Source organism: Plecotus auritus, assembly GCF_963455305.1.
Source record: "Plecotus auritus genome assembly, chromosome: 6".
Classification (NCBI taxonomy): domain Eukaryota; kingdom Metazoa; phylum Chordata; class Mammalia; order Chiroptera; family Vespertilionidae; genus Plecotus; species Plecotus auritus.
The window spans coordinates 124011488-124028445 of NC_137773.1; the positions used below are offsets into that span (position 1 = coordinate 124011488).

The window sequence follows — 16958 nt, forward strand, 5'->3', positions numbered from 1 at the left end:
CCCCCTTCCCCCCAATCTCCCTTTGCCAGAGACACTGGCAAGACCCGCTCCAGGACCCGACCCCGCGGGTGCAGTGCAGGCGGGAGCAGGCGCCCATCCAGGGGTCCGGCACAGGGGATCGGAGGGAAATGTGGGGGGTGGGGTGCGTGGGGGCGGCGGACAAGCTGGCTGGGTGACCCACAGCGTGGCCAGCCGCTGGCCAAAGGCGATTAGAAGGCTTAGGCCGGCGTGAATGTGTGAGTGAGCGCGAGGGTGTGTGTGAGCTTCCCCAACCCCCACCTGTTTGAAATGGTTTCAAAATGCCAAAGCCAGATTAACCGCGTTTCAAAAGTTGCAAACAGTTGGAGTAAAACACGTGCGCGTCCCCCTAGCTCCAAGGGGCTGTGCTGCGTCCAAGGCCCTGAAAGAAAAGAGGAATAAGAGGGGTGTATGAAAGGGGATAATTTGCCTCCTCCTGGAAGGTCGGTTTTAGGACCCAAAGGGAAGCACATTGGAATCTCTCCCTTCGGGAGGGAGGGATGGGGCGGGCGGGCGGCCGCGGGGCGCATGCGCGCGCGTCTCCTTTCGCCGGCCGCTGCGCTCGGCGGCGCGGAATAGAATGAACTGTAACAAAACAAGCCGAGCCTTTGTATCTGCTTAAAGGGGCCGCAAGACTCTTCCCTCCGGCTCCCCCCACCCCCTGGCGCCCAACCCCCGCTCTGCGACGGCGTCTCCAGGGCTCCCAGCAACTGGCCGGACGGGCTTCCCTCACCTTCAGGAACAGCCCGCCGGCGAGGAAGGCAGAGCCGGGCGAGAGGTGAAGAGGAGGCTCCGCGTTTCTAAGAGGCAAGAAAGAAAGGAAGGAAGGCAAAAATAACCGGCGCGGCGCAGAGTGGACTCTGGTCCCGGAGAGCGCGGCCGGGCGCCGGAACGTGGACGGAGAAGCGCCGGAATGCAAACAAAGATCGCGGGCGCCGGTGCAGAGCTCGCGGGGAAGCCCAGAAAGTTTGTTTTATGATGGCTTGAGTCGGAGTGTGTGCAGGGAGCGAGGCTGCCAAGTTCTATCTCCCGCGGCGTTATTTAGAGGGAGATGTCTCTCCCATGAACCAGCGGGGGCTTGGGGCTGTGCTGTGGGGGCACCTGTCTCTCACGTTATTATTTTTGTTTTTGGGGGAGGAGGGGTTTAACTCGTCATGTCGAAAGTGATCCAGAAGAAGAACCACTGGACTAGCAAGGTTCATGAATGCACCGTGAAGCGGGGACCCCAGGGTGAGCTGGGGGTGACGGTGCTGGGGGGCGCGGAGAACGGGGAGTTTCCGTATGTCGGAGCGGTGGCCGCGGCCGAGGCGGCGGAGCTTCCTGGCGGCGGCGAGGGCCCCAGGCTGGGCGCAGGGGAGCTACTTCTGGAGGTGCAGGGGATCCGGGTGTCCGGCTTGCCCCGCTACGACGTGCTGGGAGTCCTCGACAACTGCAAGGAGGCCGTCACCTTCAAAGCCGTCCGACCAGGTAAGACGGGGCGCGCCTCCGGGAGGCTTCCAGAGACTGGCAGCGGCCTGCGGAGCGCCCCCCCTCCCCCCGCCTCCCTAGGCATCTTGATTTCCCGCTTTCCTCCTCCGAGCGCACCTTAGGGGGGAAATTGAGGCCGTGCGACCTGTCGTGGAGAAATACACAAAGTTGTGTAGAGGTTGCGGGTTGTTTGCTCACCTGTCTTGGGAAGAGGGGTTGGATTTGCGCCTGTTAGCCAACCTGTTATCTTGGCCACTTAGTGCGGCGCAGTTTCGCCTGAGCCTGGGGGACAGTTGGGGAGCTGAGGCTGGGCAAAGTGGAGGCTCTCCTGGCTCCTTGGGGGAGCGTTGCCACAGGCGCAGTGCTGCGTGCTTTTGCCACTTGTCTGTCCAGACCTGGAGAATGGGTATGAGCGAGGGCAGGGCCTATTGGACCTTTTCCATTAAATCATCTTTACCCCATAACCTCCAGGTGGGTTGGGGTGCCGATGTTCCTGAGCCAGCCGCCTGAAGATCCTGCATTAACTCTACAGCTGGATGACGCACACGTGTCTCCTCCGTGTGGCTCAGCCCCAAGGCTTAGGGGGCGGGGAGCTGGAGGAGGGAAAGGAGGGGTATTTCCCACTTAGGGCGAATCAAACCCAAGTTGATGCTGCCACTACCATCACATCATCACTGCCACAATCACCCTCGATGCTAATAATAAGGATAGCTATTACTTATTAACTTACTACTTGCCAGACTCTGCAAAATGCTTTCCTTGCATTATCTTGTTCTGAGTCACAAGAATCCTCATAAACCCCATACTACAGATAAAGAAACTGGGATTGACATCCCTTAAGTTACTTGCCCAAGGTCACACAGTTACCAAAATGAGGTTTGAGCCTTGGCTGTAGAGCCTTAAGCACTGAGGAGGGAGAGGTGGGGAGCTGACTGTTGGGGAGGGGAGAAGCTGACTTTAGAGGAGGGAGTGGAAGCAAATCCCTCTCAGAGTCTAGAGGAGTGATGTCCTGCTGGTGGTGGGGAGTCCCTTACCTGTTGAGTTGGTGAGGGCGAGGGGTTGTCCAACAGAGTGATTCCCCAAGGCACCCCTGGTGTACTACCTGGTGCCTGGCGCAGTTTCTCTACCATGAAAGCACTGGAGGAAGTGGCAGAGTTGCGTGTGGTGAAAATGCCCATGTGTTGTGCCTGCTGGTCTGGAGGGGCAACAGCAGCTGGAGGAGCATGTCAAGGGAAGAAGGGCTGCTGGTCCTGCCTGGTTAACAGGCCTGGTTCCAGATGAGACAGGAGGGGGCCAGGCTGAGTAGAGTGTTGGGGGGCCTTGAGAGAGGAGGGGGCCAGGCGGAGCAGACCGGGCCTTTTAGCTTTGGGAGCTGAGGGGTGACAGTCATGGAAAGCTCCTTCCATTATGTCCTCTCCTTCTTGGACACCTTCTCCAAGAAGCCCTCGAACAACCATCCAGGATGAACAAATCCTTCATCCTCTGAGGTCCCCTAAGCCTGTACCTTGTAGTTTTTTCTTTATTCTAAAGCGTGAGTTAGATCTCTTGCCTCATTTCCATACAAGGTAGTAAGCGCATTAAAGGAGAGTGCTTCATTCATTGCTTATCTCCCCAGGCTTTGCTTGAGGGCCAATTCCTGGCCTCACCAGAGAATGTGTCCTTATCTCTAAACTGGCTTTTCTGAGGATATTCCATAAGCTAAGAAGCAAAAAGTATGCAGAACAGTGCTTTGCACATTGTAAGTGTTCAGTAAAAATTAGCTATTACTGTTATATTTAATTTGAGCAGTTATTTCTAAGTTTAGCTGTTAGTGTTAGTTACCTGGATTGTGAGTTTCTTGATAGAACTCACAGAGGAAATACTGTGAGAAAGCATTTGATGGGAGCAGCTACAGGTCTTAGTTCAGGGGCATTTTGGGGAAAGGGGTGCCATCTATCTAGTTGGGGACCTTCTGGTGTCCATTGGATTCTGTATGGGATCTCGTTTTCCGTATCAAGATGCTGTGTGTGGCTGAACCTCTTCCACAAGTTTATCAGAGATCCTGGAGGCATTGTCCCAGGGCTGCCTCATCATGGAACTCAGGAAGGGTTGGTCAGATAATCAAGTGTGTTTGGGATCAGACATCTCTGGGTTAGAAGAAGGTGGTAATGTCTCCAAGTGTTATGTTATTCCCTTCACGCAGAACCATCCCACGCACAGCACAGGAATGCCCACAGCAGGTGTGTGTGTAAATCTACTTGTCCTCCTTGTGGTGGGATAGAATAAGGATGTGGATGGGGACACTTGAATGGTCTGGAATCTGCTACAAAATGAAAGCTACTTCATGTGATAATTACACGGGCATATTTAGCTCTTTAACATCTTCATTACAGAAACATGACACTAGAGAGCATTTCCCTGGTCTTCTGATCCCTCTTTTATATTGAGAATATGATTTAAATTATGCCAGGATTGCTCTTACTGGGCCTTTATTACTGTGTTTTAGTCATATTAGGTACGCTCATAGTTGGTACATGGAAAGGAAAACGTTACTTTTGTGTTGTCTGCACCCTGAGCTAGCCACTCCCAGGGACATGGGCCACTGTGGGTGCTGTCTGTATGGAAATGTCACGGTCTTCTTGTGGAAGAAAATTCTGCTGCTTCTATTTCATGGCAGGTCTCTGGAAACATGCACAGACCAAAATAGTCTGTAGCAAATGGTATTATATGAAGCAGGATTGGGTTGTGAAGGAATCAATCTAAATGGATCTACCAGGTTGGAGTTAATTCATTTTAAAGGGAGAAATGCCTAAAAAATTTTACATCTATATGCTATGTGAATGTTATTATTTTTAATGTATGTATGTATTTATGTTTTTATTGATTTTAGAGAGTGAGAGAGGGAGGGAGAGGGGAAGAGGGAGAAACAGGTCAGCTGCTTCCTGCATGCCCCTTACTGGGGATCTAGCCAGCAATCTGGGCATGTGCCCTGAATGGGAATCGAACCAGCAATCTCTCAGTGCATGGGACAGTGTTCAGCCAAATAACCGACACTGGCCAGGGTTAAATAAATGTTGTTATATATATGCTAATGACCTGGTGCGTGAAATTGTGCGAGTCCCAGAATCGCGCCCAGCGCGGGCCTCCCGGTGCATGCAGCCCCGTCCTCCCACCCAGAAAGAGTCCTGCAGCCGCTGCCCCCACTGCTGCCCCCGGAGGCAGGACCCAGAAAGAGTCTTGTGGCCGCTGCTGCCGCCACCGCAGGAGGCAGGACCCAGAAACCCACCCACCGCGCCAGCAGGACCCAGAAACCTGCCTGCTGTGCTGGCGGGATCCAGAAACCCACCCGTGCCTCCGTCAAGTCCTCCAGAGTCAAGTCCCCGCCCACCTGTGTGCGCCCGCTGCGCACACAGCCTCCTGCTGATCAGTCATTACAGCGTGAGGGCATCACGACCATTAGCATATTAGCTCTTTATTATGTAGGATATATAGTATAATAAAGCATATATGTATACTTTATGAGTATATACACTTAGTGGCCAGATTATTATGATCTCTGAATGCATAATAATCTGGCCACTCAGTGTATATCCTATATAATAAAAGGCGAATATGCAAATTGTCCCCTCAACCAGGAGTTCGACTAGTAGGCAGGCTGGCCAACTGCCCATGTCCCCTGCCCCTGGCCAGGCTGGCCGGACCCCACCCATGCATGAATTCATGCATCGGGCCTCTAATATATATATGTACTGAGTGGCCAGATTATTATGCGTTCAGAGATCATAATAATCTGGTCACTCAGTGTATTTACCTATAGTAAAATGCACACTCTTAATTATATTGTTTGCTGAGTTTTGACCATTGTATATGCTCATGTTATTTTCACCCAGATCAAGATATAGAACCCCAGAAATTTCTGTCATGTCTCCTTCCAGTCAGTTGCCCCCACCCTCCAGAGGCAAAGGCTGTTTGATTTCTTTCACCAGGAATTACTTTTGTCTATTATTGAAATTCACACAAGTGAAATAATGCAGTATGTCTTCTTTGTCTGGCTTTTTCCACGCAGCAAATAATTTGGAGATTTCATATTGTTGTGTGTATCATTGTTCTTTTTTATTGTTGAGTAGTATTTCATTGTATACACATGCCAGTTTGTTTATATTTTTGTTCATCTATGGACATTTGGACCATTTATCATTTTTTGGCTATTGAATAATAGCTACATGAATAAAGCTGTTATACATGTTCTAGTTGCTCCACATTTTTGCTAATCTTTGATAGTGTCTGTTTTTTTGAAGTTTAGCCATTCTTATGTATGTGGAAAAAGAAAAAAAGTAATTAAGGAAACTTTGCTACCGGATGTAGCTGTCTTTATTAAGCTAGTCTTTATAAAGCGCTTGCTTTAGAATGTGCCAGGCCCTTGGCTAAGCTAGTGCTTGGTGGGCATTTTGTTTTTTATTCCTCATAACTTAGATGTCAGAAACTGAGGGCCAGAGAGTTTGGGTGGCTTTTCCAAGGGTCATACAAGTGGCAGAAGAAGAGCTGAAACTCAGCTGTGTTGGATTCCAAAACCTATACTCCTAGTCCTGGGTGAGTGGGTCTCAGTAGGGACCCCTGACCAGTGGCATTGGTATCACCCGGGAAAATGGTCAGATTGCACATCCCCGTCCCCAATGATACTGAAGCTCCTGGGGGTGCAGCCTGTGGGGTGTTTGTAACAAGCCTCCCCCCCCCCCCGCCCCGTGATTCTGATGCCTGCTCAGTATTGAGTACCACTGCTCTAGGGTATGGACCTAGAGTGAGGAAATGGCAGCAGGTGAGGCAGGTGACCTGGGCTCCAGGTCAGCCCCTGGGCTCCAGGTCAGCCAGCTAGGCACCCTCTTTGGGCCCAAGTTTCTTCTTGCCAAAAAAGAGTGGGTGTGCCCTTGTAGGTCTTTTGTACTAAAAATGCGGCAATTCCACGAATAACTTGGACTTCAAAAGTTTAAAATGGTGTGATTGTAGTTTCCCAAACTGGTAATATTATAGGCTATGCGTACATATTTTTGTAGGTGAATTCTGTGGTTTTTGCAAATTACCCAGGAACCAAAACAGTCTCTTCACTTTTTTTTTTTTTTTTTTTGAGACAAAATAGAGACAATAAATAAGACATAATTTAGAAACCACAACATTACCACCTGGCCCTTCCTTCCCCGGAATGAGGGGATTATGACCACATGCAATTGAATGTAGCTCTCTGTGCCTTCCTTTGTTTTGTTTTGATGTTATGTGTTTATTTTGAACAATTGGAATATATTACAGTAGTTCTTTAACAAAATTCTGTTCTCATCTTAAAACACAGTGCCTCGTCTTTCTTGGTTTCCCACAAATTCTGCTTCAGGGTCTCAGGGCTTGCTTTTTCTTCCCCCCATAAAGTCACAAGATTGACTCCTCCCCTGGTGTCCCTTCAGAGAGACCTTCAGCGAGCTCCTCATCTGTGCTATGCTGCTCCATGCCTGTACCCAGCTCCGGGAATGGGAGGCCCTGGTTTGTAGCATCACTGGAGATCGAAGAGCTGGATTTGATCAGTTTTCCAGTCAGTGTGAGCTGGTCTTGCACTCCACTGACCTGTGGAGGGCAGCTCCCAGGCCCCTCATCACCCCTAAGCTTGTTTGTGTCTTCATAGCCTTGTCACATTTTCATAGTCTTGTTTCTTCTTTATTGTCTGTCTCCCCTCCCATTGGAATGTAAGATCCATGAAAACAAGTAGCTTTACTCACTTATTCGTCCCTCCATTTGTCAGGGCCTCAAATAGTACCCAGCAAATCATAGGTGCTCACTAAAATATTTTGGATGCATGAATGAATTTTCCAGTGTTGCTTCTTACATAAGTGCAGACTAGACCATCTACAACATATTTCCCTCTTATCTCCCTATTCATCTTTTATTTCTTCTCAATTAGGATCATAATATGTTCACTTCCTCATCACCACATCTTTCATTTAGCTGGTTCCCTGTGTCTAATATTTTAGATTGAGCTATAAATACACAAGTGACTGACAGATTTAATGAATTATATTTAAGTATTTCTGCCTGTTGACTCTTGGAGTTTGTGAAGTGAAAATTCAGATGTTCAGCAGGCAGGATGATGGGGGGTTGTTCTGTTTTCGGTTGATGTGGGACCTGCTCCCTGTTGAGATCTATAAAAATGACCCTTTACCTCCATTTTCTTGTAGCATTGTCTCTCTGTACAATTTTCCCAACCACTAGCAAATCAGATCTTTGCTACAGAAAGTCTGATTTTTGTCCTTTCTTGATCTTAAATTGTGTATTGTGTTTGTATGTCTTTTTTCTTTTTTAACTTAAACTTCCAAAAATCAACCTGTGTTTGTTCTTGGTGCCAAAAGACCACTCTTTGAAGGGTATTTTTAGGTTATACTGTGGAACATTCCATAGTTTTTACAAAAAATAATGCAAGGACAGGCAACCCAACTCATGCATTGTTTCCAGTGGCCACCCTTTGCCAATGGTTGTGATATTTAAAAATAGACTAACCTGACTTTATGATGCAATGCATACAGTTGGCTCACTACATTTGCTGGCATCCATTCCCCAGCTGGTTTTAGAGGGCCGAATTGATGATATCCACCAAAGGGAATTAAGTGGTTTATAAGCGAAAACATTCTGACATCTCCATACCACAAGGGTTTATATGAAGGATGTTGCTTTATAAACGATGGTTATTTAATGCAAAACACCCGTCTCTGATGTTAGTGGTCTCTTCCTTGAGTTTGTATATATGTGTAACAGGATATACTGATTTTGTATACACTGGGAATAAAGGCTGTCAAATTTGTTAAGGACTGACATTCACATCCTAAGAAAGTAGGTTAGTGTGTTTCTGTCTGTCTTCATGCAGCTCATATGATGAGCTCCATAACCTTGAAAAATCCCTAGTCAATACTGGAGCTTTGCTGTGTGCATCCCTATGGCTGTCAGCATCCCCATGTAGTATTTCTTATGGATTTGTGTTGGTGTTTCTATAGCTGCACCCCCATGATGTCAAGGACATGCTTGTCATATTAACTTCTGATTCTTAGTCAGGTGTCCGGGGGAGCGTCCACTGTGTTCTGGATGTCATCTTTTCAGGAGGCATGTTGCGAAATTAGAAAATGTAATTTGAACAGAGTCTTCTATGATTAAATAAGCTTCTCTTTTTATAGCTAAATAATTAAATAATGGCGTAACCCATTATTTATGATAATTTCCATAGTCTCTATCCCAGAGTGAAAGCCAGGTCCTTACAGTGACTGGCAGGGCCGCCAGGATATGGCCCAGGACATTCCTTCTCTGCCCTGTCTGTGGCCTGCTGGTCTCCACATGGACATCTGGAAGGATTGCTTCCTCATGAACTTCAAGTCTCTTCCAAATGTCACCTTCTCAGTGACACCTCCTCCTCTGACCTCATTATTTAAAACCATAACTCCACTGCCACTTGTCATTCCCTCTTCTCCTTCTCTGCTTTATTTTACTCTGTAGTATGTAAATAATTTCAGAATAAGTAAGTTCCTTGTTTTGTCTCTTCTTTCTAGAACATAAGCTCTGAGAGGGCAGGGATGTGTTTGATCCTGTTCCCTACTGCCTCCCCAGCCCTGAGAATAGTGCCTGGTACAGAGTAGTTGTTCAAGTATTTCTTGACATCCACTGTCAAATTTAGAATAAATCTCTGACGAGCTCAGTTGCCTCTAAAAATTCTGATGTTTGAAAGTCTCTGGCAACTTAGGTATTTCATGATGGATCATGTTAAACTTGCTAAGGGTTTAACATTTGCAGTCTCTGGTTGGGGATAAGTAGAGCTTAGCTGATTGATGTAGGAATATTTTCAAAGACAGAAAGCATTGTGAGCCTGCTTCAGTTGGTCTTCATGTTACAGATTTAGGGCAGCACGTGCTGAGTGTCAGGGCACTTTGCAAACTCTCAGCTTCACATGGACCAGGAGAGGTTCTTGTGGGCACCGTCAGCTGTCTCTCTCTGTTACCATCTCCAGTGTCGGGAGAATGAGTTATGTAAGAGAATTACATTCTCAGGGCCAAGGTGGCAACTCCAGCATTACTGCCCACGGAGGCATTTGGTGGGCCTTTAATGGGATACAGTTATGTCTTCCACAGCAAGGCTAATCTTTCAGCCCATTATGAGATAAGATTCCAAGCTCTTTTTATGGACAGTGGCTTGATGGTGCAATTAAAAGGCAATTATGCCCTGATTGTAAGCCATGTTTCAAAATTATTGCAATATACAGTGTTAACAGGACTGCAGCACCGCTTGTAAAATTATCCATAAATATCAGTTTCTCAGTGTTGTAGATTCTCAGGTTTTGGACTCAGGCTGGCTGGGGTAGAAGGCAGGCTCTTCCATTCCTTAGCTGGGTGACCCAGGGCGAGAGACTTCACCTCTTTACGCCAGGATGTCTCCTTCTGAAAATAGGGATAGTAATGACACCTTCTTCCTAGGGCTGATGGAAGACTAACGTGAGATATAAGTACACCTCATGGCACAGGGCCACTATTATTTGAATGTTCCCTGTCTGAACTCACTTGGAAGAGAAGAATCTCTTGAGAGGTGGAGATTGTGGTACACAGGTCCCTGGAGAGCTTTTCAAGTCTGAAAAAACCCCTCAGTTTTCTGCATGATTCAGATGCTGCTTTTTAAAATGTTGGGATTAGTTCAGACAAATTGAAGGAAACCTTTATATCTCACCAAGCGTAGGTGGAGGTCTAAGTTGCTTGAACTTCTCCCACATTGTCACTGGTGACAATTAATTCTAGTGGTTGTCATCAGGCTGCAGGTTGCGGTAAGGCAGGAAGGAAGGACAAGTCCTCTCCCTATTTCCTGAGCATCCTGGGCAGCAAGGATGAGCCTTGAGAACATTACACTGGGGACCTTTGATCTTCCTGGCACCATACCTGGGCCCCCAGATCAGGAACGGCTGGGGAGAAAGTGGAACTTGGTGTTATAAGGATTTGCAGTCAGACTGGTTGTGTTCAAGTCCAGGCTCTGCCACTTCCCAGCTGAGCCACTGTGGGCACATTAACCTCCCAGAACCTTGGTTGAAAATGAGAACAATACTCATAGGGTGGTTGTGAGGATGAAATGAGAAAATGTATGCAAAACACTCAGTCCTTGGCTTGGCACCTAAGTAGTGCTTACCGAAATACCTTCATGGTAGCAGCTGTGATAATTTTCATTGGAGAAATGGAGACTCCTCAGTGAGTTCTTCTAAAGGAGTGGTTCTTCTGGGGAAATTTGCCCCCAGGGGACATCTGGCAATGTCTGGAAACATTTTTGGTTAACAGCTGAGAGTAGGACGTGCTACTGGCATTTAGGAAGTAGAGGCCAGGGATGCTGCTGAATATGCAAAGCATAGCCTTGCACCAGAGAATTCATAGCCCCAAATAGCAATAAGGCTGAGATTGAGAAACCTGCTGTAAGGAAAAACTTCATGGTTAAGACTGGGAATCTGAATTTCAGAGTGGTAAACTAATAATCATAACTATTATTGCTATATTTTTAATTTTTGTAATTAAAAAAATTGATTCTTTTTTTCAATTACATTTTACATTCAATATTATTTGGTATTGGTTTCAAGTGTACAGCATAGTGGTAAGACAATCACATACTTTGTAAAGTGTTCCCCTGATATTTCCAGTACTCACCTGGAACCATACATAGTTATTATGATATTATTGATAATATTTCTTATGTTGCAGTTTTACATCCCATGACTGTTTTGTAACCACCAATCTGTTCTTCTCAATCTCTTCACCTTTTACACCCAGTCTCCCTCCCCTCTCGCCTCTGGCCTCCATCTGCCTGTTCTCTGTTGATCTTCTGACATGTCACTGACATAGGTTTGGGTTTCAACTGGGTAGATGATGTCATTCTATTTTAGCCATGAGAGAATTAGCTGGGGAGGTCAGTTAATTTATCCTGGCCCCCAGGCAGCTGACACGGATGAGATTCAAGCTAGGATTCTGGTTCCAACATTCTTATCCTTGGTTTTGTCCAGATAAAGGACCAGGTCCTGGGCATCCAGTCTGAACCACCAGCAGCTGGGCAAGACAAGCATGTCTGACATCTTGGGGTTGATGGGGCTCTTCTATATAATGCGTTTGGAGAAGGAAGGTGTAAACTGATTTGAAAGAATTTACATTGGCTGTAGATCCAGGGGGTGGGAGAAGGTGAAGCCCAGAAAGTTCTGGGACAGGTGCATAGTAATGAAGAAGTATTTGATGCTTCTAGATTGGTTGTGGGTTAAAGTTGGGAAAGTTCATGCATAAACAAGTCGTGGTGGCATCTGGTGGTCAGCTAACCTTGTTAGGTAAGAACTGAAATAGCTGCCTGGAAGTTGATTTAGTTTTGATACACAGTCAGGTATGTGAGCAGTATTTTGTTGGTTTTGGCCCATGGCTGATAACTGATGAACTAACTCTCCCTGTCTCCTCTTTCCCCCCTCAGGTCTGCTGTAATTTAATACATTCTGAATTTTTCTCTTGTCAATTTATATATTAGAAAAGTCTTGACTCCGCGCCCTTTTCCTGTGGGAGTCAGTGTGGATGCACTTCTCAGAGGCTGTCCCTTTGCTGCCTGAGACAGCACGACAGGTCAGGTGGCTCAAGACAGTCCTAGAAATACACAATTGACTCCAGTGTGTTTACCTGCCGAACACAGAGCAGGCTGCCATATTTCTCAAGCAGTTCTGCTCGTCTGCCTTCTGTTTTCTCTGATCTCCCTTACAACCCTGCCGATTCCGTCCTCTCTGCTCTCCTTTTTCTCCCACGAACACCAGGATTTCAAGAGTCACACAGTCTTGTCATTCTGATTTGCTGCTTTGGGTTATGTACTTCCTGAATTTTTGAAGCCAGCATCCCTGTTTTTGAGCTTTTGTAATCTCTGTCTTCTGTTGGTGTGCAACGAATATTTGTCGCATTGAATTCTTTTGAGGGTAATGAGTAGGCATAACTTTTAAATAAAAAAAAAGTTCTTGCCTAAGATCTTGTTGGCTAGAAAACCCATGGCTTATTTTTAAGGCATATTAAATATACTTATCCATATGTCTGGCTTTTCCGTGATGATTTAACATGGTTGTCTGCCAGTTGTTGTAGCATTTTGAACTGTAGAGAAAATATTGAATTAATTGTGTTGAAGGTTGCAGAGGGCCTTTATTCTGACCAGATGTGTTCAGTGATTGAACCTATTGCTTATGTAATGTGGCCACGGAAGGCATCACTTGGGCTTGATTTAAATAGAGTCAGTTTTTTACCACCTGGATTCTTGGCCCAGCGTTAGAATTTACATCTGAGAGGGAAAGCCTATTCATTTCCTCCTCCAGCTACCATCAGCCTGCTGAAGTCTGTGCGACTTGGTTAGAAATTCAAAACTCAAGGTCAAGTTGTTAAGAAAGAACTTCGGTTTGGAGCACGTGGGTGTTCTTTATTTTTACTGATTTTTTTTTTATTTTTAAGCATAGGCATCTAGATTTTGGTTTCTGATCTTTTAAAAATTCAAGTAGCATTGTGACTGTGTATGGCTGTCAATCACTGTCCATAGTTGGTCTGTGCTTTTACAGCTTGTTTTTCCTGGTGAAATTTAGTTTAGTCCCCGCATTTAAACAGCGTGTGCAATACAGGAAGATGTGAATATAAAAGAAAAATGTATCCACATTGCTCATTCACTGTAGAGAAATACACATTGTTAGCCATATATACTAGAGGCCCGGTGCACGAAATTCGTGCATGGGAGGGGGGTGTGTGTCCCTCAGCCCAGCCTGCACCCTCTCCAATCTGGGACCCCTTGAGGAATGTCCGACTGCCCGTTGAGGCCCGATCCCACTGGTGGGATCGAGTCTAAACGGACAGTCGGACATCCCTCTCACAATCCAGGACTGCTGGCTTCCAACTGCTCGCCTGCCTGCCTTCCTGATTGCCCCTAACCGCTTCTGCCTGCCAGCCTGATCACCCCCTAACCACTCCCTTGCCAGCCTGATCAAAGCCTGACTGCTCCCCGGCTGGCCCAATTGCCCCTAACTGCCCTCCCCTGCTGGCCTGGTCGCCCCCAACTGCCCTCCCCTGCAGGCCTGGTTCCTCCCAACTGCCCTCCCCTGCTGGCCATCTTGTGTCCACATGGGAGCGGCCATCATTAACCACATGGAGGCAGCCATCTTGTGTTTTGGAGTGACGGTCAATTTGCATATTACCTTTTTATATAGGATATATATTCATACACACATATATATACATATATATAAAATACACACAAACATATATGGTTTTTATAGACCTTTTTAGGGTCTTTTTCTTATGAAAATTGGAACATACAATACATACTTTGTGCCTAACAATATATCATGGATATTTTTTCTTCACTATATATCTACTTTATCATTACAATTTTTTGGTTGTATTATAATGTATTAAACCATGCTTCGGTTGTATTATAATATATTAAACCATTATAATCTATTTAATAAATTATATTAAAGGATGAACGGTTAGGCTGCTTTCAATTTTCTGTTTTTCACACACATTGATGAATATTCTCATACATATATTTTAGTGAACTTCTTCAGATAGATGTCTAGAATTCTTGGCAGACGTGAATTTTATCTTTTTAAGACTTAATAGCTACCACTGTGGTGCTCTTCAGAGAGCATGTCCGTGCAACTTATATGTGAGAGTCTTGCAACTTATATGTGAGAGTCTTGTATTTCTTCACTTATCTCAGTTATAACAGATACTACCTAGCACTGGAATTGTTTATTTATGATAGTCATCACAAACTCAAATACTGAGTAGGTATTTGAAAAAACATTAGGGAGCGGTGGGGACTGGGGTGAATGGGAAGAGCATGTCTTGCTCAAAGGGAGCAGCTGACACTCAGCTTCAGCTTACTGCTTTACTGCTGTCACGTGCAAACATTGGCCCAGTGTTGCCAGGTTGTACAAGTTTTCAAGAGACTCCAGAAGCTTGAATTTGTTAAAAAAAACCCCACCAACCTTGCCATTTTAAAAATGTTGGTTCAAAGTCATTTCAAAAGCATGGATGAACCAAACAAAACACATCTGGGAGCCATATTTGGTCCTCAGGCAACAAGCTTGCAACCTCTTATTTATGCATTTGTCTCTCACTTGATGTCTCTCACAATTCATCTCTTTAATTACAGTGATCACTTTTCTTACCCCTGTCTGTATTCTCAGGGCCCAGGAGACTGACCAACGTGCGGGGAGGGGTCCGTAAGTGTGCATCAGAGTGAATAATAAGTTCCGGAAGTGGTCTAGTTTGTCACTTTAGTCCATGTTAGTTCATTTGGGACCCACCTGGTGACAGCGTCTCCATTCTAATTGTGAGGAGTGGGGAGAGGGTATATTTTGACAGCTGATCATAATTCATGGTTCTGGTCTGCTAACTCTTAGAACTGGGTGTAAGATAGCATCTTGATGATGACATTTATATGAATAAGTACTGGAAATATTATATATATATATTCTCTGCTTTTAATTGATTATACTGTGAAATATGTGGCCTTACAAATAAAAGAATGAATGAACTTTATGTAAATCTTTTAGGGAGGTTTGGTTTTACATATAGCTGGGAAGTTCCTAATACCACGACTTGTTTGGACATTCTACAGCTAAATAAGGACCCTAACCTTTATTCCAAGAGTGGATGCTTTCTGAACATGATTAACCTCTAAGACCAGTGGGCATCTGTTTTTCAGGGACAGTGTTAAAGGTAGTTTTGTTTTTTGAAAACCAGTGCAGCCCTTCTGGCTTTCCTGCAGCATCATGGATTGCTCTGCATATTCACGTTGGGCGCTGGGCCTGCAGCTGCAGGGTGGGGGAAGGGACTCCGGTAATTCAGAGAAGAAGGTAAGTCAGTGCAATTTTCTATCAAGGAGCCAGGCAAGGAAGGGCCTCAATAAAATGAAGACTATGCACTTGGCAGTAAAAGCTCAACATGGAGTTCATGTTCTGCTAGGTTTGGATTTGGACTGTGTATCTGTTCTCCTTAAGAACATTTCAGTAGGCTGTCTAGGAACTCAGAGCTTAGATAGGATATTCTGTATGTAATTAGGACTTTGGATGTGAGATAAGACTCAGGACAGTTTTCAAGTTTCCACAACTATATGCCCTGATCCACTTCCTTCTTTATTATAATTACTTCTGGGGCACCCACAATTCCCCTGAGTTGGCAGGAACTTTGGCTTCTGTTTCTTTAAAATGCTTAAGGATAAGATATAGCAGGAAAAGCCTGTATTCCATGGTGTTTTAGTACGGGCGATCCTTGATAAAATTCCTGGGCTTTGGTGTTTGGTAAAGAGGAGAGTGCAGCCACAGTGAGCCATGCCGGGTGCAAAGTCCCCGTTAAGCATCTCCATGGTGTATATGAAAATTCTTTAGAAAGCACAGAGTGTTCTCTCTATATTCACATAGTGTACATATCTCATTATTCAGAAGAGAGAAGTCAGAGAGAGAGGATGCCCAGCAAGGAAAAAATTCATGTAGCTGTTGTCTATTTTTGTCTCTCCAAATCTGTGGGGAAATACTGCCATCAGTAAGAAAAGGCCTAGCTTTCCTAAGCAGTGTGAATCTTCCTGAGGTTCATTTTAGCTAAAAGTGGAAGCTCAAGCAATTCTGTGTGAAATAATTATCTCATGGGAAGGTGACTGTGGGAAGGCATTAATGGGAATGTGATAGTTGGTTACTATTGAAGTCCTTTTTTGTGGAAGGAGTCTGTCTGGTTTAATAAAACATGGTGGTGAATCATCCTATTGCCAGAATTCCTGAGGGGAAGAGATGTTCTGAAAAGGCTGCAGGATCTTTGGGGCCCTGTGCACCTGTTACCAGGCACTTACCCTCACCTGATGGCTGCTGGCAGCTTGCAGGCAGAGCTGCTCAGAGAAAATGATCAGCTTTGGAAATAGGGGCCCACAAATTAAGTTTGCATGAAAGGAAAGTGCATCAGAATTACCTGGGAGAATTTTCAAGATGTGGGCATCTGGGGGTGACTTCATTAGTGGTGCTGACTCATGTCTCCCTGCCCAGCACAGCTTGATGCCCCAACCCCAGAGAATGGTCCACAAACAGACACTGATTCATAATCACCAAGGTGTTCATAAAATATGGGGCTCACTAGGCCCCAATCCAGATCTCTTGATCAGAATCCTGAGCGGTAGGCCCTGTGACCCCACCAGCATTTAAAAAAGTTCTGGCTGATTGTGTGAAGTCATAAAATACTGGCCTTTTCAATTCTAGTTACCTAATAAATGATGGTAACAGACCCAACTCTATATTTGAATGAACACTGATTGCAGGAGGAAGTGAAGGACAGAAAGATTATCTGGTAATTGATTTGAGCTACTAGTTCTAGGGCAGCAAATACTGGGTATGTGCATCTGTGCAGGTGGAAGGTCAGGTTCTTGCTTCCGGATCCTGTCATTAGTATGATAATCCTGAGGGA

General features: G+C 45.5%; 1 protein-coding gene across 18 annotated transcripts in view; it reads left to right on the plus strand.

The window, feature by feature from the left end:
* The first annotated feature begins 603 nt into the window (after positions 1–603).
* MAGI1 (membrane associated guanylate kinase, WW and PDZ domain containing 1) overlaps positions 604–16958 on the plus strand; it is a 586630-nt gene continuing 570275 nt past the window's right edge. For all 18 annotated transcript variants that reach the window (XM_080671483.1, XM_080671498.1, XM_080671499.1 and 15 more), the window contains exon 1: positions 604–1485. In XM_080671483.1, coding sequence (XP_080527609.1) covers positions 1173–1485 — 313 coding nt within the window. In that variant the 5' untranslated portion in view covers positions 604–1172. The remainder of the gene's footprint in view (positions 1486–16958) is intronic.